At 47.5% G+C, this 25,677-nt stretch overlaps 2 protein-coding genes across 12 annotated transcripts in view; both read right to left on the bottom strand.

The window, feature by feature from the left end:
* The window catches only part of LOC103814601 (UDP-glucuronosyltransferase 1A7-like), a 64,040-nt gene that overhangs the window by 12,145 nt on the left and 26,218 nt on the right, over window positions 1-25,677 (bottom strand). The window contains exon 1 of one of the 11 annotated variants that reach the window (XM_018911886.3): window positions 21,518-22,384. The exons of 5 other annotated variants lie outside the window; for them this stretch is intronic. In XM_018911886.3, coding sequence (XP_018767431.3) covers window positions 21,518-22,369 — 852 coding nt within the window. In that variant the 5' untranslated portion in view covers window positions 22,370-22,384. Of the gene's footprint in view, window positions 1-2,378; window positions 3,325-4,112; window positions 5,077-9,619; window positions 10,558-11,350; window positions 12,315-21,517; window positions 22,385-25,677 lie in introns of those variants that run through there. 5 more of the 11 variants (XM_018911884.3, XM_018911883.3, XM_050987593.1 and 2 more) reach the window with 5 other exon arrangements.
* LOC127061118 (UDP-glucuronosyltransferase 1A1-like) lies at window positions 16,168-20,449 on the bottom strand. The gene is given in 4 exon segments (XM_050987625.1): window positions 16,168-16,319; window positions 18,124-18,215; window positions 18,360-18,505; window positions 19,461-20,449. Coding segments are annotated over 4 exon segments (1,245 nt in total). The 5' UTR covers window positions 20,316-20,449.

Consider the following 25,677-nt stretch of genomic DNA (forward strand, 5'->3'; position numbering starts at 1 on the left):
GTGTGTCCTAAAATGTTGACTTGGAGAGGAGGTCCTCCATGTGGCCTATTAAAGAAAAGGGGTTCTTAAAAGCCAGCAAGTAGGACTGTAACATTTATGGAAAATGCACTAAATAGGAAGGAATTTCAGACATCAGTGGGGAGGTTTAGATTGGATATTTGGAAAAATTTCTTCATGGAAAGGGTTGTCAGGCACTGGAAGGGGCTGTCCAGGGCAGTGGTGAAATTACCATCCCTGGCAACCTTCAAAAAATGTGCGGATGGGGCACTTCGGGCCACAGTTTATTGGGAGACCTGGCAGTGCTGGATTAATGGTTGGACTCTGAGTTTAGAGAGCTTTTCCAACTTTAACAGTTCCATGATTTGATGCAGTCCCACTCTGCAGCTGCTGAAGCAGAACTGTGGCTCTAGCTCGCAGTGGGGTAGCGTTGAAAGACCAAAAACTACAGGAGGCAGAGGCAAGCAATTCTCATCTGCCAGGGCTGCATTTCCTCATTTCTGTGGTAAAAAGACCTCAAATAATGAGGTGATGCAGCATTCAACAAGCCTTAAGGTGGCAGTACATACTCAGGTAGTGAACTCAGAGTTGCAGAAACACTCTTACCCTGCATAAAGGCCTCTCAAATCCTCGTATTTGGTACCTAATCACTCCCACCTAGTTAAGTTTTGCTAACATTTCAGCCAAACTTGTATCATCTGTGAGACACTAAAACAAAACCCTATAAAACAACAATAAAGAGGTAAGAAAACCCCCTCAATCCAAACCCTTGAGGCCAAGCTCAGAAAAGATTGAAAAAAAAAAAGAAAAGTTCACACAAGTTCAGCAAAAGTTCATAGAAGTTGTGACACTGGATTTTGAGCAGCACATGAACGCCCTCCACGTGTTTACGAGTGCAGAGACTGAAGTCCACAAGTCCAGCCTATGCCAAAGATGAGATAGCAGGAGAAAGTCAAGCAAAAGTACAGAACTGAGTGCCAAGGTTGTAAGCTGGAAACAGTAAACCAAATATCTGAGCAAAGGGAATCCATTATTATCTCTCCAGGCAGGCAGCCTGTACCTCTTATTAACCCCCTAAATCCCTTTTAAATTCTGAGGGTTTGTCTACGGAAAAGAAAATCTACACCTCCTGAGAGGCTGATTTGGGGTTTTTTGGGTCATGGCGTGGAAAAATACTCCCCTTTGTTAAGCTTGTTGCATTTCATTGTTAGTCATACTACAAATATTGGGAGAAACTATCAGTTCTCCTTGTGCCTTTAGCTATGATTTTCCAGATTTTACAGACCTCTGCCACAATTATTTTCATAGGTTTAGTTGTGCACTTTATTCCCTCTCTGCTTTTCTAGTTTGAGTGCCAAGTTTGAATCGTCTTTAAAATCCTCCATTTTTACTGTGTGAGATTGGGATTTTTCTGAAATATCACTTATCTCAGCATTTTGTAAAGCAAATATCTGAAAAACCCAACAGGAGTAGTTATTATTAAAAATAGAATCCATGAGGATACTCTGCAAACCACAGAATCTACTTGAAAGCACATTAAAGAAATGGCTGACATGAATTCACTTTAGAAGAATAAAGTAACTTAAATTTTGTTTTTCGATGCTGAATATAAATTTAAATATGGAGCATATGAGCTGGAAAATTAGGCCTATAAAAGCCTCATGAAGGTCACCAAAGGCAGATGCAAAAGTTCTACCTCAGGAATGGGATAATTCCATGCCACAGGACAGGTGCACTACAGCTTGAATGCAGGAGATGACAAAAAGTTAAAGAAAATTATGAGATTACCAGTGACAGAACAAGAGGCAACAATCCCTGCAATATGGAAAATTCAAGCTGGATACAGGAATCAATTGGATATAATAAGGTATGTTCTCTAGAGGAGATAATTTAACCTGGACAAGAGAGAGAAAGGAACAACCTGACCTGGACATATTCTGAGAGGAAGTTCTCAGAGAGGCCATAAATGTCCTTCCAGGTGACAAGGTTTTCTGAGTTTATGACAAGACAAAGTACAGAGAATCCCTCTTTAAGGAAAAGAAAAAAAAAAAGAAAGAATAGTTGAGGAAATCAGACAGAGGATAAACGGAGTGCTCCTCAAAACAAAATATGTCTACCACAACATGAACAGCCAACTCCAAAGCCAAAGCTGGCTTGGAGCAGGGGGCACAGAGCCAATGGGGATTCCAGCAGAGCTAATTTCATATACAACACTTTCTCCAACTTTCTACTCTGATAGTCCTTCACACAAACCAGAACCAGCACCTCCCTGCAAAGCACGAGCAGTTTGAAATCCTCCTTTCAAATGAAAGCTGAGTTTCAGCTTCCCAGAGATTTCTAAAGCCTGCAAGGACAAGAAGAGAAAACAGAAAGGGACCGACCTGACTTAACTTCTTGTAAGCACAATTTACTCCACTAATCAAAACCATGTTGGGCATCAAGGGTTTTGGGAAGTGCAAGACAAAGTCCAGCTTCATGAGCCAAATGGAAGCCTGGCGCAGGAGATCCGGCACAGTCACCTCCCGCTTGAGGAACTCTGAAGCCAGTTCTGCATAAGGTTGGAAGACAACATCGCAGAGGAAGAAGTTGGGGAGGTCATAGAGCATGTTCTTCACCCGCTGGAGAAAGGTCATGTGGTCTGTAAGGTCTGTAAATACTCTGGGGACATAGGAAGGAGGATTGGGGCACTGGGTGGCCTGATACTCCAAACCACATGGAATTTGTTGCAGGAAATACACGGAAGGCAGGGAAAGATACTCAGCCAGTATTGCCCCACAGGGGAGGACAGGATCTGTGAGGACAGCATCAAACTTGCTCTCCTCAAGGTACCTGATGAGCTCCTTGCTGTGGATTAAGTTTGTGCAGGTGGCCAGGAACAGAGCAGAGGTCTTCTTTGCCTGTTGGTACTGTCTAATAACTCTTTCCAGAAAAGGTCCTTCTTTGAATAAATCCATTACTGACCTTTTGAAAACTGTATCCATCTCTTCCTGAGTGAAAGGCACTGAGTAGGTTTTCATCACTAAGGTCTTGGATGGTTTGATCTGCAGGGAGACTTCAGGTGCCACCACGACCACCTCATGTCCCTTCTGCTGGAGCATGTCCAGCAATTCCCGCATGCTGAGCCAGTGGCTCCCATCCACTGGCACCACTAGGAGCTTCCCAGCAGCAGCCAGACCCAGCAGGGACAGGAGGAGAAGCACAACTGGTGGAGCAGCACTGAGCCCTGGGGCCATTCCTGCAGGGATCAGCCAAGTGCCAACAAGGAAGGAAACCCGGGACAGCACAGGAGCTCCAGAGCTCGCTCCGCGCTTCGAAGCAATCTGTGCTACAGCCCAGCTTTGTATCCTTGCTTTATCTGCTCTGTGGTAAATGTGTAATCACTGCTGGGATGAAAGGCTGCATAACCAGCAGCAAATAAATTCAGGCAGCTGATAAACGTGGGGGATGCAGCAGATAAGCCTCGTGTTTCTACTAAAAATTTTTTGGCAGCTCTGTCACCTTTGAGCACCACCTGCCAAGCCAACACAGCCCCTTCAGACACCTGGAATTTACTGCTTCACTGCAAACAGCCACCACCAGGCCAAATTTTCCTAAATCTGCCTGCAAACAGAGAGGCTACTTCTCAACCGGAGAGCCCCCCAGGCTGCCACCTTCTGCCACCTTCTGGCTTTTTGCTTCACCCAGGTGAAGAAGCACAAAAATTTCACTGGCAAAGAAAGACGTGGAGAGGCAACAAGGACAGAAGCCTGAGGTGCATTTCTCAGTAAACACCAGACCCAACTACAACAATTTGCCAATTAGGGATTGCAACTGATTGCAAGCCTTTGACAGCCCCACAGACACGTTCATCACACACTAAGAGAGCACCAAGTTACACAAAGTCACACAAAATGGCTCTGAATACATGAAATCAAAACAGCAAAGGCACAGCACACTTTGGGGGTGAGAAGGTACAGGACTGCTGTCTAAAAATGGAAAGAGACGGAAAGAAAAATCCAGGAGCATTCATCCAACCACACATCATGGGAACTCGATTCCCATCCTCAACACAAGATTAAAGGATCCTGAACACAGAAATCCATCATAGCACCAATTAAAAACAGAGTGTGACCCACCTGAGGAAGTTCCTTGTGAGCACAGTTTGCTCCTCCAATAGGAATCATGTTGGGCATCAAGGGTCTTGGATAGTCAAGCACAAATTCCATCCTCAGGAGCCAAACAGAGCCTTTCCGTAAGAGATCCTGCACAGTCACCTCCCGCTGCAGGAACTCGGAAGCCAGTTTTGAGTAGGGTTCAAAGGCAAAATCACAGAGGAAAAGGTTTTGGGTGTCAAAGAGCAGATTCTTCACCCGCTGGAAAAAGGTCATTTGGTCTGTCAGGTCTGTAAATGACCTGGGCACGTAGGAAGGAGGATTGGGACACTGACTGGCTTCAGAATCTAACCCACACGGGAGTAATCGTAAGAAATAGACAGAAGGCAGTGAAAGGTGCTCTGCCAGGATCACCCCACAAGGTATTACAGGGTCTGTAAGGATGGCATCAAAGTTGCTCTCCTCAAGGTACCTGATGAGCTCTTTGTTTTGCAAGAGTTGTTCACAACTGGAGACGATAAAATCAGAGACTATTTTCATATTTTCCATTCCTTTAAAATATCTTTCCAGAAAAGATCCACCTTCAAATATGATACGAAATAATGTTTTGACTGCATTGTCCATATCTTCCTGTGTGAAAGGGACCGGGTATCTTTTAATCACAAAGTTCTCTGATGTTTTGATGTTCAAGGAGACTTCAGGCACCACCACGACCACCTCGTGTCCCTTCTGCCTCAGCATGTCCAGCCCCTCCCGTATGCTGAACCAGGGGCTCCCGTCCACTGATGTCACCAGGAGCTTCCCAGCAGCAGCCAGACCCAGCAGGGACAGGAGCAGAAGCACAACTGGTGGAGAAGGCCCCCAGAGCCCCGGGGCCATTTCTGCAGGGATGCGGTGAGTGCTTCCAGGAAAGGAAATCCCCAACAGCACCGGAGCCCTCGGGAGGAGCACAGCAGCTCTGGTGCTTGCCCTGCACTTCTAAGCAACCTGTGCCACAGCCCAAATTTGTATCCTTGCTTTATCTGCTGTGTGGCAATTGTGAAATCATGGGCATGATAAAAGGCTGCATAATGGGCAGCAAAGTTCAGGCAGCTGATAAATGTGGGGGATGCAGCAGATAGGCCTCATGTTTTATAACAAAACCTTTGGCACTTTTGTCACACTTCAACACCACCTGCCAATCTAACACCACCCCTTGACACATCTGAAATTTGCAGTTGCGCCTCACACAGACATGATCACCAGGCCAAACTTTTCCTAGATCTGCCTGCAAAAAGAGGGTGTTCTTCTCAACCTGAGACCCCCAGGCCTCCCCAGCTCCTCCTGTTTCCAGCTTTGGAAATACCTGGGTGTAGTAGCACAAAAACTTCACTGGCAAAGAAAGACGTGGAGAGGCAACAAGGACAGAAGCCTGAGGTGCATTTCTCAGTAAACACCAGACCCAACTACAATAATTTGCTACATAGAGATTGCGCCGGACGGCAAGGCTTTGACAGGCCAACCCACTAATTCTTCACTCACTAAGAGAGTACCAGGTTACACAAAGGTACCAATAATTAAAGATTGCAGGGACACTTAAAACTGGACAAGAGAGTGGAAAGAACATCCTGACCTAACTGGACATGCCTTGATAGGAGGTTCTCAGAGAGACCTCCAATGTCCTTCCAGGAGACAATGTCTGATGTTCCTATGACAATTCAGAGCATTGAAAATCCTTCATTGAAGGAACGAAAGGAGACAGAATTGCAGATGAAATTGGGCAGACTGGATCAGAGGATAAATGAACACATCCTCAGTTAAAAGCTTGTCTTGCGTCACACCAACAGCCTTGATGGAAGAGGCTCTGAGGAACCCACTTCTATCCAAAGCTGCCTTGAGACAGAGTCACAGCACCAATGGGAATTCCAGCAGAGCTAATTCCATATACAACACTTTCTCCAACTTTCTACTCTGATAGTCCTTCACACAAACCAGAACCAGCACCTCCCTGCAAAGCACAAGCAGTTTGAAATCCTCCTTTCAAACGAAAGCTGTGTTTCAGCTTCCCAGAGATTTCTAAAGCCTGCAAGAGAAAACAGAGCATGACCCACCTGATTTAGTTTCTTGTAAGCACAATTTACTCCACTAATCAAAACCATGTTGGGCATCAAGGGTTTTGGGAAGTGCAAGACAAAGTCCAGCTTCATGAGCCAAATGGAAGCCTGGCGCAGGAGATCCAGCACGATCACCTCCCGCTTGAGGAACTCTGAAGCCAGTTCTGCATAAGGTTGGAAGACAACATCGCAGAGGAAGAAGTTGGGGAGGTCATAGAGCATGTTCTTCACCCGCTGGAGAAAGGTCATGTGGTCTGTAAGGTCTGTAAATACTCTGGGGACATAGGAAGGAGGATTGGGGTACTGGGTGGCCTGATACTCCAAACCACATGGAATTTGTTGCAGGAAATACAAGGAAGGCAGGGAAAGATACTCAACCAGTATTGCCCAACAGGGGAGGACAGGATCTGTGAGGACAGCATCAAACTTGCTCTCCTCAAGGTACCTGATGAGCTCCTTGCTGTGGTTAAAGTTTGTGCAGGTGGCCAGGAACAGAGCAGAGGTCTTCTTTGCCTGTTGGTACTGTCTAATAACTCTTTCCAGAAAAGGTCCTTCTTTGAATAAATCCATTACTCATCCTTTGAAAACTGTATCCAGCTCGTCCTGAGTGAAGGAGACCGGGTACATTTTCATCACAAAGGTCTTGGATGGTTTGATGTGCAAGGAGACCTCCGGTGCCACCACAACCACCTCATGTCCCTTCTGCTGGAGCATGTCCAGCAATTCCCGCATGCTCAGCCAGTGGCTCCCATCTGCTGGCACCACCAGGAGCTTCCCAGCAGCTGCCAGACCCAGCAGGGACAGGGGGAGAAACACAACTGGTGGAGCAGCACTGAGCCCTGGGGCCATTCCTGCAGGGATCAGCTGAGTGCCAACAAGGAAAGAAACCCGCGGCAGCACAGGAGCTCCAGAGCTCGCTCCGTGCTTCTAAGCAATCTGTGCCACAGCCCAACTTTTATCCTTGCTTTATCTGCTCTGTGGTAAATGTGTAATCAATGCTGAGACAAATGGTTGCAAAACAAGCAGAAGAATTCAGGAAGCTGTAAATATAGGAGATGCAAAAGATAAGCCTCGGGGTTTATAAGAACACCTTTGCCACTTTTATCACCTTTGATCACCATTTGGCAAGCCGCTGTAGGCGCTTGAGACAGTTCAAATTCGCTCACACAGCCATGATCACCAAGACAAAACATTCCTAAATCTGCCTGCAAACAGAGGGGCTGCTTCTCAACCGGAGAGCCCCCCAGCCTTCCAGCTTCTGCCAGATTCTGGCTTTTGGCTTCACCCAGGTGAAGAAGCACAAAATTTTCACTGGCAAAGAAAGACGTGGAGAGGCAACAAGGACAGAAGCCTGAGGTGCGTTTCTCAGTAAACACCAGACCCAACTACAACAATTTGCCAATTAGGGATTGCAACTGATTGCAAGCCTTTGACAGCCCCACAGACACGTTCATCACTCACTAAGAGAGCACCAAGTTACACAAAGTCACACAAAATGGCTCTGAATACATGAAATCAAAACAGCAAAGGCACAGCACACTTTAGAGGTGAGAAGGTACAGGACTGCTGCCTACAAATGGGAAGGGAGAGAAAAATTCCTCCAACCACACATCAGGGAAGTCAATTCCCATCCCCAACACAAGATTAAAGGCTCCTGAACACAGAAATCCATCATAGCACCAATTAAAAACAGAGTGTGACCCACCTGAGGAAGCTCCTTGTGAGCACAGTTTGCTCATCCAATGGGAATGATGTTGGGCATCAAAGGCCTTGGATAGTCAAGCAGAAATTCCATCCTCAGGAGCCAAACAGAGCCCTTCCGCAAGAGATCCTGCACAGTCACCTCCCGCTGCAGGAACTCGGAAGCCAGTTTTGAGTAGGGTTCAAATACAAAATCACAGAGGAAAACATTTGGGATGTCAAAGAGCAGATTCTTCACTCGCTGGAGAAAGGTCATGTGGTCTGTAAGGTCAGTAAATACCCTGGGCACGTAGGAAGGAGGACTGGGACACAGCCTGGCATCTAAGTCTAACCCACATGGGACTCCTCGTAAGAAATAGACAGAAGGCAGTGAAAGATACTCAGCCAGGATCACACCGCAAGTTGATACAGGGTCTGTAAGGATGGCATCAAAGTTGCTCTCCTCAAGGTACCAGATGAGCTCCTTGTTCTGCAGCAGCTGCTCACAGCTGGTGACCCAACAGTCAGTGAGGGCTTTCATACCCTTGTACCCTTTCAATAACTTCTTCAAAACCGAACCATCTACCAATGAACCATGAAAAAAGACCAAGAATGCTTATTCCACCTCTTCCTGTGTGTAGGGGACCGGGTACATTTTCATCACAAAGTTCTTTGACGGTTTGATGTGCATGGAGACTTCAGTTGCCAACACGATCACCCTGTGTCCCTTCTGCTGGAGCATGTCCACAACCTCCCGCATGCTCAGCCAGTGGCTCCCATCTGCTGGCACCACTAGGAGCTTCCCAGCAGCAGCCAGACCCAGCAGGGACAGGGCCAGAAGACACAGCTGGTGGAGCAGCACTGAGCCCTGGGGCCATTCCTGCAGGGATCAGCTGAGTGCCAACAAGGAAGGAAACCTGGGACAGCACAGGAGCTCCACCGCTCGCTCCGCGCTTTGAAGCAACCTGTGCTACAGCCCAGCTTTGTATCCTTGCCTTATTTGCTCTGTGGTAAATGCGTAATCAGTGCTGTGATGAAAGGCTGCATAACCAGCAGCAAATAAATTCAGGCAGCTGATAAATGTGGGGGATGCAGCAGATACGCCTCACGTTTTATAACAAAACCATTGGCACTTTTGTCATACTTCAACACCACCCGCCAAGCCAAAACAGCCCTTTCAGACACCTGGAATTAACTGCTACACTGCAAACAGCCATCACCAGGCCAAACTTTTCCTAAATCTGCCGAGAAACAGAGAGGCTGCTTCTCAACCGGAGAGCACCCCAGCCTTCCACCTTCTGCCAGATTAAGGCTTTTGGCTTCACACACGTGAAGAAGCACAAAAATTCCGCTGGCAAAGAAAGACGTGGAGAGGCAACAAGGACAGAAGCCTGAGGTGCGTTTCTCAGTAAACACCAGACCCAACTACAACAATTTGACAATTAGGAATTGCACCTGACTTGCAAGCCTTTGACAGCCCCCAGACATGTTCATCACTCACTAAGAGAGCACCAAGTTACACAAAGTCACACAAAATGGCTCTGAATACATGAAATCAAAACAGCAAAGGCACAGCACACTTTAGGGGTGAGAAGGTACAGGACTACTGTCTAAAAATGGAAAGAGAAGGAAAGAAAAATTCAGGAGCTTTCATCCAACCACACATTGTGGGAACTCGATTCCCATCCTCAACACAAGATTAAAGGCTCCTGAACACAGAAGTCCATCAGAGCACCAATTAAAAACAGTGTGACCCACCTGAGGCAGCCCTTTGTGAGCACAGTGTACTCCTCCAATGGGAATGATGTTGGGCATCAAGGGTCTTGGATAGTCAAGCACAAATTCCATCCTCAGGAGCCAAACAGAGCCATTCCGTAAGAGATCCTGCACAGTAACCTCCCGCTGCAGGAACTCGGAAGCCAGTTTTGAGAATGGGTCATAGGCAAAATCACAGAGGAAAAGGTTTTGGGTGTCAAAGAGCAGATTCTTCACCCGCTGGAAAAAGGTCATTTGGTCTGTTAGTTGTGAAAATGACCTGGGCACGTAGGAAGGAGGATTGGGACACTGAGTAGCTTCAAAATCTAACCCACACGGGATTCCTCGTAAGAAATAGACAGAAGGAAGGGAAAGATGCTCTGCCAAGATCACCCCACAAGGCGCTACAGGGTCTGTAAAAAGTGCATTAAACTTGCTCTCCTCAAGGTACCTGATGAGCTCTTTGTTTTGCAGGAGATATTCACAGCTGGAGACACCCAAATCAGCGAGTCTTTTCATAGCTTCAAATACTTTAAAATATCTTTCCAGAAAAGATCCTTCTGCAAATGCAATATGAAAAAATGCCTTGAATGCATTGTCTAAATCTTCTTGTTTGTAGGGGACTGGGTACATTTTCATCACAAAGTTCTTTGATGGTTTGATATGCAAAGCCACTTCAGGCGCCACCACGACAACATCATGTCCCTTCTGCCTCAGGCTGTCCACCACCTCCCGCATGCTCAGCCAGTGGCTCCCGTCCACTGGCACCACCAGGAGCTTCCCAGCAGCAGCCAGACCCAGCAGGGACAAGAGGAGAAGCACAACTGGTGGAGCAGCACGGAGCCCTGGGGCCATTCCTGCAGGGATCAGCTGAATGCCAACAAGGAAGGAAACCCGGGACAGCATAGGAGCTCCAGCGCTCGCTCCGCGCTTTGAAGCAATCTGTGCTACAGCCCAGCTTTGTATCCTTGCTTTATCTGCTCTGTGGTAAATATGTAATCAGTGGTGTGATAAAAGGCTGCATAACCACCAGCAGAGTCCAGACAGCTGATAAATTTGGGGAATGCACAAGATAACCTTTCTGTTTCTATTAAAAAAATCTTGGCAGCTCTGTCACCTTTGAGCACCACCTGCCGAACCAACACAGCCCATTCATAGTCCTGGAATTTGCTGCTACACTGCAAACAGCCATCACCAGGCCAAACTTTTCCTAAATCTGCCTGCAAACAGAGGGGCTGCTTCTCAACTGGAGAGCCCCCAAGCCTGCCACCTTCTGCCACCTTCTGGCTTTTGGCTTCACCCAGGTGAAGAAGCACAAAAATTTCACTGGCAAAGAAAGACGTGGAGAGGCAACAAGGACAGAAGCCTGAGGTGCATTTCTCAGTAAACACCAGACCCAACTACAACAATTTGTCAATTAGGAATTGCACCTGATTGCAAGCCTTTGATGGCCCCAGAGACACGTTCATCACTCACTAAGAGAGCACCAAGTTACACAAAGTCACACAAAATGGCTCTGAATACGTGAAATCAAAATAGCAAAGGCACAGCACACTTTAGAGGTGAGAAGGTACAGTACTGCTGTCTAAAAATGGAAAGAGATGGAAAGAAAAATCCTGGAGCATCCATCCAACCACACATCACGGAAGTCAATTCACATCTACAATGCAAGAATAAAGCCTCCTGAACACAGAAATCCATCACAGAACCAATTAAAAACAGAGTGTGACCCACCTGAGGCAGCTCCTTGTGAGCACAGTTTGCTCCTCCAATGGGAATCATGTTGGGCATCAAGGGTCTTGGATAGTCTAGTACAAATTCCATCCTCAGGAGCCAAACAGAGCCATTCCGTAAGAGATCCTGCACAGTCACCTCTCGCTGCAGGAACTCGGAAGCCAGTTTTGAGTAGGGCTCAAAGGCAAAATCACAGAGGAAAAGGTTTTGGGTGTCAAAGAGGAGATTCTTCACCCGCTGGAAAAAGGTCATTTGGTCTGTCAGGTCTGAAAATGACCTGGGCACGTAGGAAGGAGGATTGGGACACTGACTGGCTTCAAAATCTAACCCACACGGGATTCCTCGTAAGAAATAGACAGAAGGAAGGGAAAGGTGCTCTGCCAGGATCACCCCACAAGGTATTACAGGGTCTGTAAGGATGGCATCAAACTTGCTCTCCTCAAGGTACCTGATGAGCTCCTTGTTTTGCAAGAGCTGTTCACAACTGGAGACGATAAAATCAGAGACTATTTTCATATTTTCCATTCCTTTAAAATATCTTTCCAGAAAAGATCCACCTTCAAATATGATACGAAATAATGTTTTGACTGCATTGTCCATATCTTCCTGTGTGAAAGGGACCGGGTATCTTTTAATCACAAAGTTCTCTGATGTTTTGATGTTCAAGGAGACTTCAGGCACCACCACGACCACCTCGTGTCCCTTCTGCCTCAGCATGTCCAGCCCCTCCCGTATGCTGAACCAGGGGCTCCCGTCCACTGATGTCACCAGGAGCTTCCCAGCAGCAGCCAGACCCAGCAGGGACAGGAGCAGAAGCACAACTGGTGGAGAAGGCCCCCAGAGCCCCGGGGCCATTTCTGCAGGGATGCGGTGAGTGCTTCCAGGAAAGGAAATCCCCAACAGCACCGGAGCCCTCGGGAGGAGCACAGCAGCTCTGGTGCTTGCTCTGCACTTCTAAGCAACCTGTGCCACAGCCCAAATTTGTATGCTTGCTTTATCTGCTGTGTGGCAATTGTGAAATCATGGGCATGATAAAAGGCTGCATAATGGGCAACAAAGTTCAGGTACTGATAAATGTGGGGGATGCAGCAGATAAGCCTCATGTTTTATAACAAAACCTTTGGCACTTTTGTCATACTTCAACACCACCTGCCAAGCCAACACAGCCCCTTCAGACTACTGAAATTTACTGCTACACTGCAAACAGCCATCACCAGGCCAAATTTTCCTAAATCTGCCTGCAAACAGAGAGGCTGCTTCTTAACCCAAGTCCCCCTCCCTGCCAACTTCTGCCAGATTAAGGCTTTTTGCTTCACCCAGTTGAAGAAGCACAAAAATTTCGCTGGCAAAGAAAGAGGTGGAGAGGCAACAAAGAGAGAAGCCTGAGGTGCATTTCTCAGTAAACACCAGACCCAACTACAACAATTTGACAATTAGGAATTGCACCTGACTGCAAGCCTTTGACAGCCCCCCAGACATGTTCATCACTCACTAAGAGAGCACCAAGTTACACAAAGTCACACAAAATGGCTCTGAATACGTGAAATCAAAACAGCAAAGGCACAGCACACTTTAGAGGTGAGAAGGTACAGGACTGCTGTCTAAAATTGCAAAGAGAAGGAAAGAAAAATCCAGGAGCTTTCATCCAACCACACATCATGGGAAGTCAATTCCCATCCTCAACACAAGATTAAAGGCTCCTGAACACAGAAATCCATCAGAGCACCAATTAAAAACAGAGTGTGACCCACCTGAGGCAGCTCCTTGTGAGCACAGTTTGCTCCTCCAATGGGAATCATGTGGGGCATCAAGGGTTTTGGATTGTCAAGCACAAATTCCATCCTCAGGAGCCAAACAGAGCCTTTCCGTAAGAGATCCTGCACAGTCACCTCCCACTGCAGGAACTCGGAAGCCAGTTTTGAGTAGGGTTCAAAGGCAAAATCACAGAGGAAAAGGTTTTGGGTGTCAAAGAGCAGATTCTTCACCCGCTGGAAAAAGGTCATTTGGTCTGTCAGGTCTGAAAATGACCTGGGCACGTAGGAAGGAGGATTGGGACACTGACTGGCTTCAAAATCTAACCCATACGGGATTCCTCGTAAGAAATAGAAGGAAGGGAAAGGTGCTCTGCCAGGATCACCCCACAAGGTATTACAGGGTCTGTAAGGATGGCATCAAACTTGCTCTCCTCAAGGTACCTGATGAGCTCTTTGGTTTGCAGGAGATGTTCACAACTGCTGACTGCCAAATTACTGAGTCTTTTCATATGTTGTTACAATTTAAGAAATCTTTCCAGAAAATATCCATCTTCCATTGAAGCATGTAGAAACGCCATGAAATCATTCTCCATCTCTTCCTGTGTGATAGGCCCTGAGTACATTTTCATCACAAAGTTTTTTGATGGTTTGATGTGCATGGAGACTTCAGGTGCCACCACAACCGCCTCGTGTCCCTTCTGCCTCAGGTTGTCCAACACCTCCCGCATGCTGAGCCAGTGGCTCCCATCCACTGGCACCTCCAGGAGCTTCCCAGCAGCAGCCAGACCCAGCAGGGACAGAAGCAGAAGCACAACCGGTGGAGCAGCACTGAGCCCTGGGGCCATTCCTGCAGGGATCAGCTGAGGGCCTCCAGGGAAGGAAATTCCCAAGAGCACCAAAGCACCAGCACCTGTTCTGCACTTTCAATCGATCTGTGCCACACCCCAGCTATAGATCCTTATTTAATGTGCTGTGTGGTGAATGTGTAATCCCTGATGCGATAGAAGGTTGCAGAACAAGCATGGAATTCCTGCCAAGTCCATAGAATGACCAGATAACTCCCACCTATCTCTATCAGTTCAACAGTAAAGAGTGCCCAGGATGGAGGCAGGTGTGGCTCTGGGACTGCACTTTGTTCCTTCCCTCTGTCTGTACCTTCTCCATATTCAGGAGATGTGTCACGTGTAGGAGATGTGTCACATGCACATCACCATTCAGACCTGCAGAGGCTTCTCCTTTTCCCCAGGCAAGGTCTGTCTCCTCTCTTTTAGAAAACTCATCTCTAGGAGACTCAGACCCTGTGGCAGGTGTGGAGCAGCTCTTTAAGATGGTTTCCAGACTGAGAAGACAGAGAAGAAGGAAGGATGATGCCAGGTTTCTGCAGGAAATTTGACCCACATCAATCAGCACTTCCAGTGTCCCAGACCTGCCTCAAGGAATTGCAAGGGTTGGCTTTGTGAGCCAGGAGGTTTGAGCAGAGATTTATAAGCACTTTTGAGGGGGGTCTTTCCACACAACAATTCAAAGCCTAATTCTGGCATTATTTTAGTCATTGACAAAGTACCCATGGTGTCCAACAGAGGTGGAGTTGTGTGAATGCTCACACGGCCAATCCCAGTGTGCACAGGGATGTCTGTGAGATGTCACAGCCATCCCCACACTTGGGGATGGGTGGAATAGCCACATCAGCTTTGGGATCCCACCCTACCCCACACAAATCCTAAGGAATATCAATGAAGAGAAAGCCAGGGCACCAAAAGCACTCACCCAACTCACTAGTTTCTCCCCTGGAGCAGCAGAGGAGGCTCTCCAGGAGACACAATGCCAAGCGCTGTGATCAGCATCCCAGGGAACCCAAGCACATGGCATATTTGAGTGTTTGGTATCATGGGCACGACTGCAGCTAATCCTTCTGCACCAGTCAAGTCTTGCTGGATGCATCGAATCAGACCTGCTCCATGCATCAGAGCTGGGCTTTGGAGCTAGAAATCTGTTTTAAAGGTTCTCTGGGAGATCCCGTTGGAACTGCTCATTATACAAACACAAAACTTCGTTCTACTATCCACAAATTCTCAGAATCCCTTTGGTGGGAAGAATCAACATCCCATCACAGATCCTTAGTACAGGGTCACTAGAAGACTCGTGTTTACCTATAATTGAGCACAAATTAAAAGCCAGACAAAACAGCTTCCTACACAAGACGTGAAAAGTCAGCAAGAAAGTGAGAGAAAAACAGTTCCTTTAGTGAGGAATCACCTCACTCATTAGAAATCTGAGTGAAATGGGAACCGGATTTCTATCACAACACAAAATTCCAACCTCCTGAACACAGAAATTCATCAAGGCACGGATTAAGACCCACCGGAGGCAGCTCCTTGTGAGCACAGTTTAATCCACCAATTGGAATGATTTTGGGCATCAAAGGCCTGGGGTAGTCGAGCACAAAATCTAACCTCAGGAGCCAAACAGAGCCCTTCCGTAAGAGATCCTGCACAGTCACCTCCCGCTGCAGGAACTCGGAAGCCAGTTTTGAGTAGGGCTCAAAGACAAAATCACAGAGGAAAACATTTGGGATGTCAAAGAGCAGATTCTTCACTCGCTGCAGAATGGTCATGTGATCTGTAAGGTCAGTAAATACGCTGGGGACGTAGGAAGGAGGACTGGGACACAGCCTGGCATCTAAGTCTAACCCACACGGGACTCCTCGTAACAAATACACAGAAGGCAGTGAAAGATGTTTAGCCAGGATCACACCGCAACTTGATACAGGGTCTGTAAGGATGGCATCAAACTTGCTCTCCTCAAGGTACCTGATGAGCTCCTTGTTCTGCAGCAGCTGCGCACAGCTGGTGACCCAACAGTCAGGGAGATTTTTCACACCCTGGTGCACTTTCAATAATCTCTTCAAAATCCAACCTTCTTCAAATGAACCATGAAAAAAGACCTGGAATGCTTTCTCCATCTCTTCCTGAGGGTAGGGGACCGGGTACATTTTCATCAGAAAGTTCTTTGACGGTTTATGTGCAAAGTCACTTCAGGTGCCACCACAATCACCACGTGTCCCTACTGCCTCAGCATGGTCACCACCTCCCGCATGCTCAGCCAGTGGCTCCCATCTGCTGGCACCACCAGGAGCTTCCCAGCAGCAGCCAGACCCAGCAGGGACAGGAGGAGAAGCTCAACCGGTGGAGTAGCACTGAGCCCCAGGGCCATTCCTGCAGGGATCAGCTGAAGACCTCCAGGGAAGGAAATCCCCAAGAGCACAGGAGCTACGGCGCTCCCTCTGTGATTTCAAGCAATCTGTGGCTCCGCCGAACTATGGATCTTTATTTAATGTTCTGAGTGGTGAATGTGTAATCCATGATACAATAAAAGGTTGCAGGACAAGCATGGAATTCCTGCCAAGTCCATAGCATAAGCAGGTAACTCCACCTTCTCTCTCTCAAAGCAACAGTAAAGAGTGCCCGAGGAAGGAGGTAGGTGTGGCTCTGGGACTGAACTTTGGTTCTTTCCCTCTGGCTGTACCTTCTGCATGTTCAGGAGATGTGTCACATGTAGGAGATTTGCCACGTGCACATCACCATTCAGAGGCTTCGCCTTTCAGACCTGCAGAGGCTTCTCCTTTCACCAAATCATGGCCTGTCCCCTCTCTCTTGGAAACCTCATCTCTAGGAGACCCAGACCCCGTGGCAGCTGTGGAACAGCTCTTTTAAGACAGTTTCCAGACTGAGAAGACAAAGAAGACAGAACGATGATGGCAGGTTTCTAAGCAGAGGTTTATGAACACTCTTTGAGGGGGAGTTTTCATGGAACAATTCAGGGCTTAATTCTGGCATCGTTTTTGTCACTGACAAAGCACCCATGGTGTCCAGCAGTGGTGGAGTTGTGTGAAAGCTCACATGGCCAATCCCAGTGTGCATGGGGATGTCTGTCAGATGTCACAGCCACCCCCACACTTGGGGATGGGTGGAATTGCCACATTATCCCAGCTTCATTATCCCAGCCCACATCACACCAATCCTAAGGAACAGGACTGAAGAGAAAGCCAGGGCATCAAAAGGACTCACCCAAGTTCACAGCTCCTCTCCTGGAGCAGCAGAGGAGGCTCTCCAGGAGGAACACTGCCCAGGACTCTTGCCAGCATGCGAGGGGATGGATGCCAAAGTTTGACATTATGCCCAAGGCTGCGCCCAAACTGTTTGTGCCAGTCAAGGCTTGCTGGATGTCTTAAATCAAACGTGCTACAGGTATGAGGGCTGGATTGTCAAACAAAAAAGAGTTGTTCACCTTTTCTGGGAGTGTCAATGGGAGGTGTTCCTTATATGAACCCAGCAATTTATCTTAAGCTTCTCAAATTTTAACTATCCCTTACCTGGTTCAATCAACGTCCCACGAAAACCCTCACTAGAAGACCCTGGTGCTACCTACTATTGAGCACCAATTAAAAACCAGAAGTGACTGCTGCTTACATAGGATCTGGAAAGACAGCCAGAAAGTAAGAGAAAAACAGTTCCGTTCAAAGGATTCATCTCACTCACCAAAAATTGGGAACTTGATTTCTATCATGACACAGAATTCAAATATCCTGAACAAAGATATCAATCAAGGAATGGATTAAAAATAGAGTGTGACCCGCCTGAGGCAGCCCTTTGTGAGCACAGCTTACTCCACCAATGGGAATGATGTTGGGCATCACGGGTCTTGGGTAGTCTAGCACAAATTCCATCCTCAGGAGTCAAACAGAGCCCTTCCGCAAGAAATCCTGCAGAGTCACCTCCCGCTGCAGGAACTCGGAAGCCAGTTTTGAGTAGGGTTCAAATACAAAATCACAGAGGAAAACATTTGGGATGTCAAAGAGCAGATTCTTCACTCGCTGGAGAAAGGACATATGGTCAGTAAATACCCTGGGCACGTAGGAAGGAGGACTGGGACACAGCCTGGCATCTAAGTCTAACCCACACGGGACTCCTCGTAACAAATACACAGAAGGCAGTGAAAGATGTTTAGCCAGGATCACACCGCAAGTTGATACAGGGTCTGTAAGGATGGCATCAAACTTGCTCTCCTCAAGGTACCTGATGAGCTCCTTGTTCTGCAGCAGCTGCGCACAGCTGGTGACCCAACAGTCAGGGAGATTTTTCACACCCTGGTGCACTTTCAATAATCTCTTCAAAATCCAACCTTCTTCAAATGAACCATGAAAAAAGGCCTGGAATGCTTTCTCCACCTCTTCCTGTGTGTAGGGGACCGGGTACATTTTCATCACAAAGTTCTTTGACGGTTTGATGTGCAAAGCCACTTCAGGTGCCACCACGATCACCTCGTGTCCCTTCTGCCTAAGCATGTCCACCACCTCCCGCATGCTCAGCCAGTGGCTCCCATCCACTGGCACCACCAGAAGCTTCCCAGCAGCAGCCAGACCCAGCAGGGACAGGGCCAGAAGAACAGCTGGTGGAGCAGCACTGAGCCCTGGGGCCATTCCTGCAGGGATCAGCCGAGTGCCAACAAGGAAGGAAACCGGGGACAGCACAGGAGCTCCAGCGATTGATCCTCGCTTCTGAGCATTCTGTGCTACAGCCCAGGTTTGTATCCTTGCTTTATCTGCTCTATGGTAAATATGTAATCAGTGCTGTGATGAAAGGCTTCTTAACCAGCAGCAGAGTTCAGGCAGCTGATATATTTGGGAATGCACAAGATAAGCTTTCTGTTTGTATTAAAAAAATCTTGGCAGCTCTGTCACCTTTGAGCACCACCTGCCAAGCCAACACAGCCCATTCATAGTCCTGGAATTTGCTGCTACACTGCAAACAGCCATCACCAGGCCAAACTTTTCCTAAATCTGCCTAGAAACACAGAGGCTGCTTCTCAACCGGAGAGCCCCCCAGCCTGCCAACTTCTGCCAGATTCCGGCTTTGGAAATACCCAGGTGAAGAAGCACAAAAATTTCGCTGGCAAAGAAAGATGTGGAGAGGCAACAAAGAGAGAAGCCTGAGGTGCATTTCTCAGTAAACACCAGACCCAACTACAACAATTTGACAATTAGGAATTGCACCTGATTGCAAGCCTTTGATGGCCCCAAGGACATGTTCATCACTCACTAAGATAGCACCAAGTTACATAAAGTCACACAAAATGGCTCTGAATACGTGAAATCAAAACAGCAAAGGCACAGCACACTTTAGAGGTGAGAAGGTACAGGACTACTGTCTAAAAAAGGAAAGAGACAGAAAGAAAAATCCAGGAGCATTCATCCAACCACACATCAGGGAAGTCAATTCCCATCTGCAAAGCAAGACTAAAGCCTCCTGAACACAGAAATCTATCAGAGCACCAATTAAAAACAGAGTGTGACCCACCTGAGGCAGATCCTTGTGAGCACAGTGTACTCCTCCAATAGGAATCATGTTGGGCATCAAGGGTCTTGGATAGTCAAGCACAAATTCCATCCTCAGGAGCCAAACAGAGCCCTTCTGTAAGAGATCCTGCACAGTCACCTCCCGCTGCAGAAAATCTGAAGCCAGTTTTGAGTAGGGCTCAAAGGCAAAATCACAGAGGAAAAGGTTTTGGGTGTCAAAGAGCAGATTCTTCACCCGCTGGAAAAAGGTCATTTAGTCCGTCAGCTCTGAAAATCACCTGGGCACGTAGGAAGGAGGATTGGGACACTGACTGGCTTCAGAATCTAACCCACACGGGAGTAATCGTAAGAAATAGACAGAAGGCAGTGAAAGGTGCTCTGCCAGGATCACCCCACAAGGTATTACAGGGTCTGTAAGGATGGCATCAAAGTTGCTCTCCTCAAGGTACCTGATGAGCTCTTTGTTTTGCAAGAGCTGTTCACAACTGGAGAAGAAAAAATCAGTGAGTGTTTTAATATTTTCCATTCCTTTAAAATATCTTTCCAGAAAAGATCCATCTTCAAATGCAAAATTAAAAAATGCCTTGTATGCATTGTCCATATCTTCCTGTGTGAAAGGGACCGGGTATCTTTTAATCACAAAGTTCTCCGATGTTTTGACGTTCAAGGAGACTTCAGGTACCACCACGACCACCTCGTGTCCCTTCTGCCTCAGCATGTCCAGCCCCTCCCGTATGCTGAACCAGGGGCTCCTGTCCACTGATGTCACCAGGAGCTTCCCAGTAGCAGCCAGACCCAGCAGGGACAGGAGCAGAAGCACAACTGGTGGAGAAGGCCCCCAGAGCCCCGGGGCCATTTCTGCAGGGATGCGGTGAGTGCTTCCAGGAAAGGAAATCCCCAACAGCACCGGAGCCCTCAGCAGCAGCACAGCTGCTCTGGTGCTTGCTCTGCACTTCTAAGCAACCTGTGCCACAGCCCAAATTTGTATCCTCGCTTTATCTGCTGTGTGGCAATTGTGAAATCATGGGCATGATAAAGGCTGCATAATGGGCAGCAAAGTTCAGGCAGCTGATAAATGTGGGGGATGCAGCAGATAAGCCTCATGTTTTATAACAAAACCTTTGGCACTTTTGTCATACTTCAACACCACCTGCCAAGCCAACACAGCCTCTTGAGACATTTGCTGTTGCGCCTCACACAGACATGATCACCAAGGCAAACGTTTCCTAGTTTTGCCTGCAAACAGAGAGGCTTTTTCTCAACCATGGCCCCCCCAGCCTTCCAAGTTCCTCCTGTTTCCAGCTTTGGAAATACCTGGGTGAAAAGGCACAAAACTTCCACTGGTAAAGAAAGACGTGGAGAGGCAACAAGGACAGAAGCCTGAGGTGCATTTCTCAGTAAACACCAGACCCAACTACAACAATTTGCTACATAGGGATTGCGCCGGACGGCAAGGCTTTGACAGGCCAACCCACTAGTTCTTCACTCACTAAGAGAGTACCAGGTTACACAAAGGTACCAATAATTAGAGATTGCAGGACACTTAAAACTGGACAAGAGAGGGGAAAGAACATCCTGACCTCACTGGACATGCCTTGACAGGAGGTTCTCAGAGAGACCTCCAATGTCCTTCCAGGAGACAATATCTGACGTTCCTATGACAATTCAGAGCATTGAAAATCCTTCATTGAAGGAACGAAAGGAGACAGAATTGCAGATGAAATTGGGCAGACTGGACCAGAGGATAAATGAACACATCCTCAGTTAAAAGCTTGTCTTGCGTCACACCAACAGCCTTGATGGAAGAGGCTCTGAGGAACCCACTCCTATCCAAAGCTGCCTTGAGGCAGAGGCACAGCACCAATAGGAATTCCAGCAGAGCTAATTCCATATACAACACTTTCTCCAACTTTCTACTCTGATAGTCCTTCACACAAACCAGAACCAGCACCTCCCTGCAAAGCACAAGCAGTTTGAAATCCTCCTTTCAAACGAAAGCTGTGTTTCAGCTTCCCAGAGATTTCTAAAGCCTGCAAGAGAAAACAGAGCATGACCCACCTGATTTAGTTTCTTGTAAGCACAATTTACTCCACTAATCAAAACCATGTTGGGCATCAAGGGTTTTGGGAAGTGCAAGACAAAGTCCAGCTTCATGAGCCAAATGGAAGCCTGGCGCAGGAGATCCGGCACAGTCACCTCCCGCTTGAGGAACTCCGAAGCCAGTTCTGCATAAGGTTGGAAGACAACATTACAGAGGAAGAAGTTGGGGAGGTCATAGAGCATGTTCTTCACCCGCTGGAGAAAGGTCATGTGGTCTGTAAGGTCTGTAAATACTCTGGGGACATAGGAAGGAGGATTGGGGCACTGGGTGGCCTGATACTCCAAACCACATGGAATTTGCTGCAGGAAATACAAGGAAGGCAGAGAAAGATACTCGGCCAGTATTGCCCCACAGGGGAGGATAGGATCTGTGAGGACAGCATCAAACTTGCTCTCCTCAAGGTACCTGATGAGCTCCTTGTTGTGGATTAAGTTTGAGCAGGTGGCCAGGAACAGAGCAGAGGTCTTCTTTGCCTGTTGGTACTGTCTAATAACTCTTTGCAGAAAAGGTCCTTCTTTGAATAAATCCATTACTGATCCTTTGAAAACTGTATCCAGCTCGTCCTGAGTGAAGGAGACCGGGTACATTTTCATCACAAAGGTCTTGGATGGTTTGATGTGCAAGGAGACCTCCGGTGCAACCACAACAACCTCATGTCCCTTCTGCTGGAGCATGTCCAGCAATTCCCGCATGCTCAGCCAGTGGCTGCCATCCACTGGCACCACCAGGAGCTTCCCAGCAACAGCCAGACCCAGCAGGGACAGGAGGAGAAACACAACTGGTGGAGCAGCACTGAGCCCTGGGGCCATTCCTGCAGGGATCAGCTGAGTGCCAACAAGGAAAGAAACCCGCGGCAGCACAGGAGCTCCAGAGCTCGCTCCGTGCTTCTAAGCAATCTGTGCCACAGCCCAACTTTTATCCTTGCTTTATCTGCTCTGTGGTAAATGTGTAATCAATGCTGAGACAAATGGTAGCAGAACAAGCAGAAGAATTCAGGAAGCTGTAAATATTGGAGATGCAAAAGATAAGCCTCGGGGTTTATAAGAACACCTTTGCCACTTTTATCACCTTTGATCACCATTTGCCAAGCCGCTGTAGGCCCTTGAGACAGTTCAAATTCGCTCACACAGCCATGATCACCAAGACAAAACATTCCTAAATCTGCCTGCAAACAGAGGGGCTGTTTCTCAGTTGGAGAGCCCCCAGGAAGCCACCTTCTGCCAGATTCTGGCTTTGGAAATACCCAGGTGAAGAAGCACAAAAATTTCACTGGCAAAGAAAGACGTGGAGAGGCAACAAGGACAGAAGCCTGAGGTGCGTTTCTCAGTAAACACCAGACCCAACTACAACAATTTGCCAATTCGGAATTGCACCTGACTGCAAGGCTTTGACAGCCCCAGATACACGTTCATCACTTACTAAGAGAGCACCAAGTTACACAAAGTCACACAAAATGGCTCTGAATATGTGAAATCAAAACAGCAAAGGCACAGCACACTTTAGAGGTGAGAAGGTACAGGACTGCAGTCTAATAATTGAAGGAGAGGGAAAGAAAAATTCCGGAGCATTCATCCAACCACACATCAGGGAAGTCAATTCCCATCTGCAAAGCAAGACTAAAGGCTCCTGAACATAGAAATCCATCATAGCACCAATTAAAAACAGAGTGTGACCCACCTGAGACAGCTCCTTGTGAGCACAGTTTGCTCATCCAATGGGAATGATGTTGGGCATCAAAGGCCTTGGATAGTCAAGCACAAATTCCATCCTCAGGAGCCAAACAGAGCCTTTCCGTAAGAGATCCTGCACAGTCACCACCCGCTGCAGGAACTCAGAAGCCAGTTTTGAGTAGGGCTCAAAGGCAAAATCACAGAGGAAAAGATTTTGGGTGTCAAAGAGCAGATTCTTCACCCGCTGGAAAAAGGTCATTTATTCTGGCAGGTCTGAAAATGACCTGGGCACGTAGGAAGGAGGACTGGGACACATAGTGACTTCAAAATCTAACCCACATGGGATTCCTCATTAAGAAATAGACAGAAGGAAGGGAAAGGTGCTCTGCCAGGATCACCCCACAAGGTATTACAGGGTCTGTAAGGATGGCATCAAACTTGCTCTCCTCAAGGTACCTGATGAGCTCTTTGGTTTGCAGGAGATGTTCACAACTGCTGACTGCCAAATTACTGAGTATTTTCATAAGTTGGTACAATTTAAGAAATGTTTCCAGAAAATATCCATCTTCCATTGAAGCATGTAGAAACGCCATGAAATCATTCTCCATCTCTTCCTGTGTGATAGGCCCTGAGTACATTTTCATCACAAAGTTCTTTGATGGTTTGATGTGCATGGAGACTTCAGGTGCCACCACGACCGCCTCGTGTCCCTTCTGCCTCAGCATGTCCACCACCTCCCGCATGCTGAGCCAGTGGCTCCCATCCACTGGCACCACCAGGAGCTTCCCAGCAGCAGCCAGAACCAACAGGGACAGGAGGAGAAGCACAACCGGTGGAGCAGCACTGAGCCCTGGGGCCATTTCTGCAGGGATCAGCTGATGGCCTCCAGGGAAGGAAATTCCCAAGAGCACCGAAGCACCAGCACCTGTTCTGCACTTTCAATCGATCTGTGCCACACCCCAGCTATAGATCCTTATTTAATGTGCTGTGTGGTGAATGTGTAATCCCTGATGCGATAGAAGGTTGCAGAACAAGCATGGAATTCCTGCCAAGTCCATAGAATGACCAGATAATTCCCATCTATCACTATCAGTTCAACAGTAAAGAGTGCCCAGGATGGAGGCAGGTGTGGCTCTGGGACTGCACTTTGTTCCTTCCCTCTGTCTGTACCTTCTCCATATTCAGGAGATGTGTCACGTGTAGGAGATGTGTCACATGCACATCACCATTCAGACCTGCAGAGGCTTCTCCTTCCCCAAATCATGGCCTGTCCCCTCTCTCTTAGAAAACTCATCTCTAGGAGACTCAGACCCTGTGGCAGGTGTGGAGCAGCTCTTTAAGATGGTTTCCAGACTGAGAAGACAGAGAAGAAGGAAGGATGATGCCAGGTTTCTGCAGGAAATTTGACCCACATCAATCAGCACTTCCAGTGTCCCAGACCTGCCTCAAGGAATTGCAAGGGTTGGCTTTGTGAGCCAGGAGGTTTGAGCAGAGATTTATAAGCACTTTTGAGGGGGGTCTTTCCACACAACAATTCAAAGCCTAATTCTGGCATTATTTTAGTCATTGACAAAGTACCCATGGTGTCCAACAGAGGTGGAGTTTGTGAATGCTCACATGGCCAATCCCAGTGTGCACAGGGATGTCTGTGAGATGTCACAGCCATCCCCACACTTGGGGATGGGTGGAATAGCCACATCAGCTTTGGGATCCCACCCTACCCCACACAAATCCTAAGGAATATCAATGAAGAGAAAGCCAGGGCACCAAAAGCACTCACCCAACTCACTAGTTTCTCCCCTGGAGCAGCAGAGGAGGCTCTCCAGGAGACACAATGCCAAGCGCTGTGATCAGCATCCCAGGGAACCCAAGCACATGGCATATTTGAGTGTTTGGTATCATGGGCACGACTGCAGCTAATCCTTCTGCGCCAGTCAAGTCTTGCTGGATGCATCGAATCAGACCTGCTCCATGCATCAGAGCTGGGCTTTGGAGCTAGAAATCTGTTTTAAAGGTTCTCTGGGAGATCCCGTTGGAACTGCTCATTATACAAACACAAAACTTCGTTCTACTATCCACAAATTCTCAGAATCCCTTTGGTGGGCAGAATCAACATCCCATCACAGATCCTTAGTACAGGGTCACTAGAAGACTCGTGTTTACCTATAATTGAGCACAAATTAAAAGCCAGACAAAACAGCTTCCTACACAAGACGTGAAAAGTCAGCAAGAAAGTGAGAGAAAAACAGTTCCTTTAGTGAGGAATCACCTCACTCATTAGAAATCTGAGTGAAATGGGAACCTGATTTCTATCACAACACAAAATTCCAACCTCCTGAAAACAAAAATTCATCAAGGCACGGATTAAGACCAACCAGAGGCAGTTCTTTGTAAGCACATTTTACTCCACCAATTGGAATGATGTTGGGCATCAAAGGCCTGGGGTA

The sequence above is a fragment of the Serinus canaria genome (genome assembly GCF_022539315.1).
Source record: "Serinus canaria isolate serCan28SL12 chromosome 7 unlocalized genomic scaffold, serCan2020 HiC_scaffold_29, whole genome shotgun sequence".
Lineage (NCBI taxonomy): Eukaryota > Metazoa > Chordata > Aves > Passeriformes > Fringillidae > Serinus > Serinus canaria.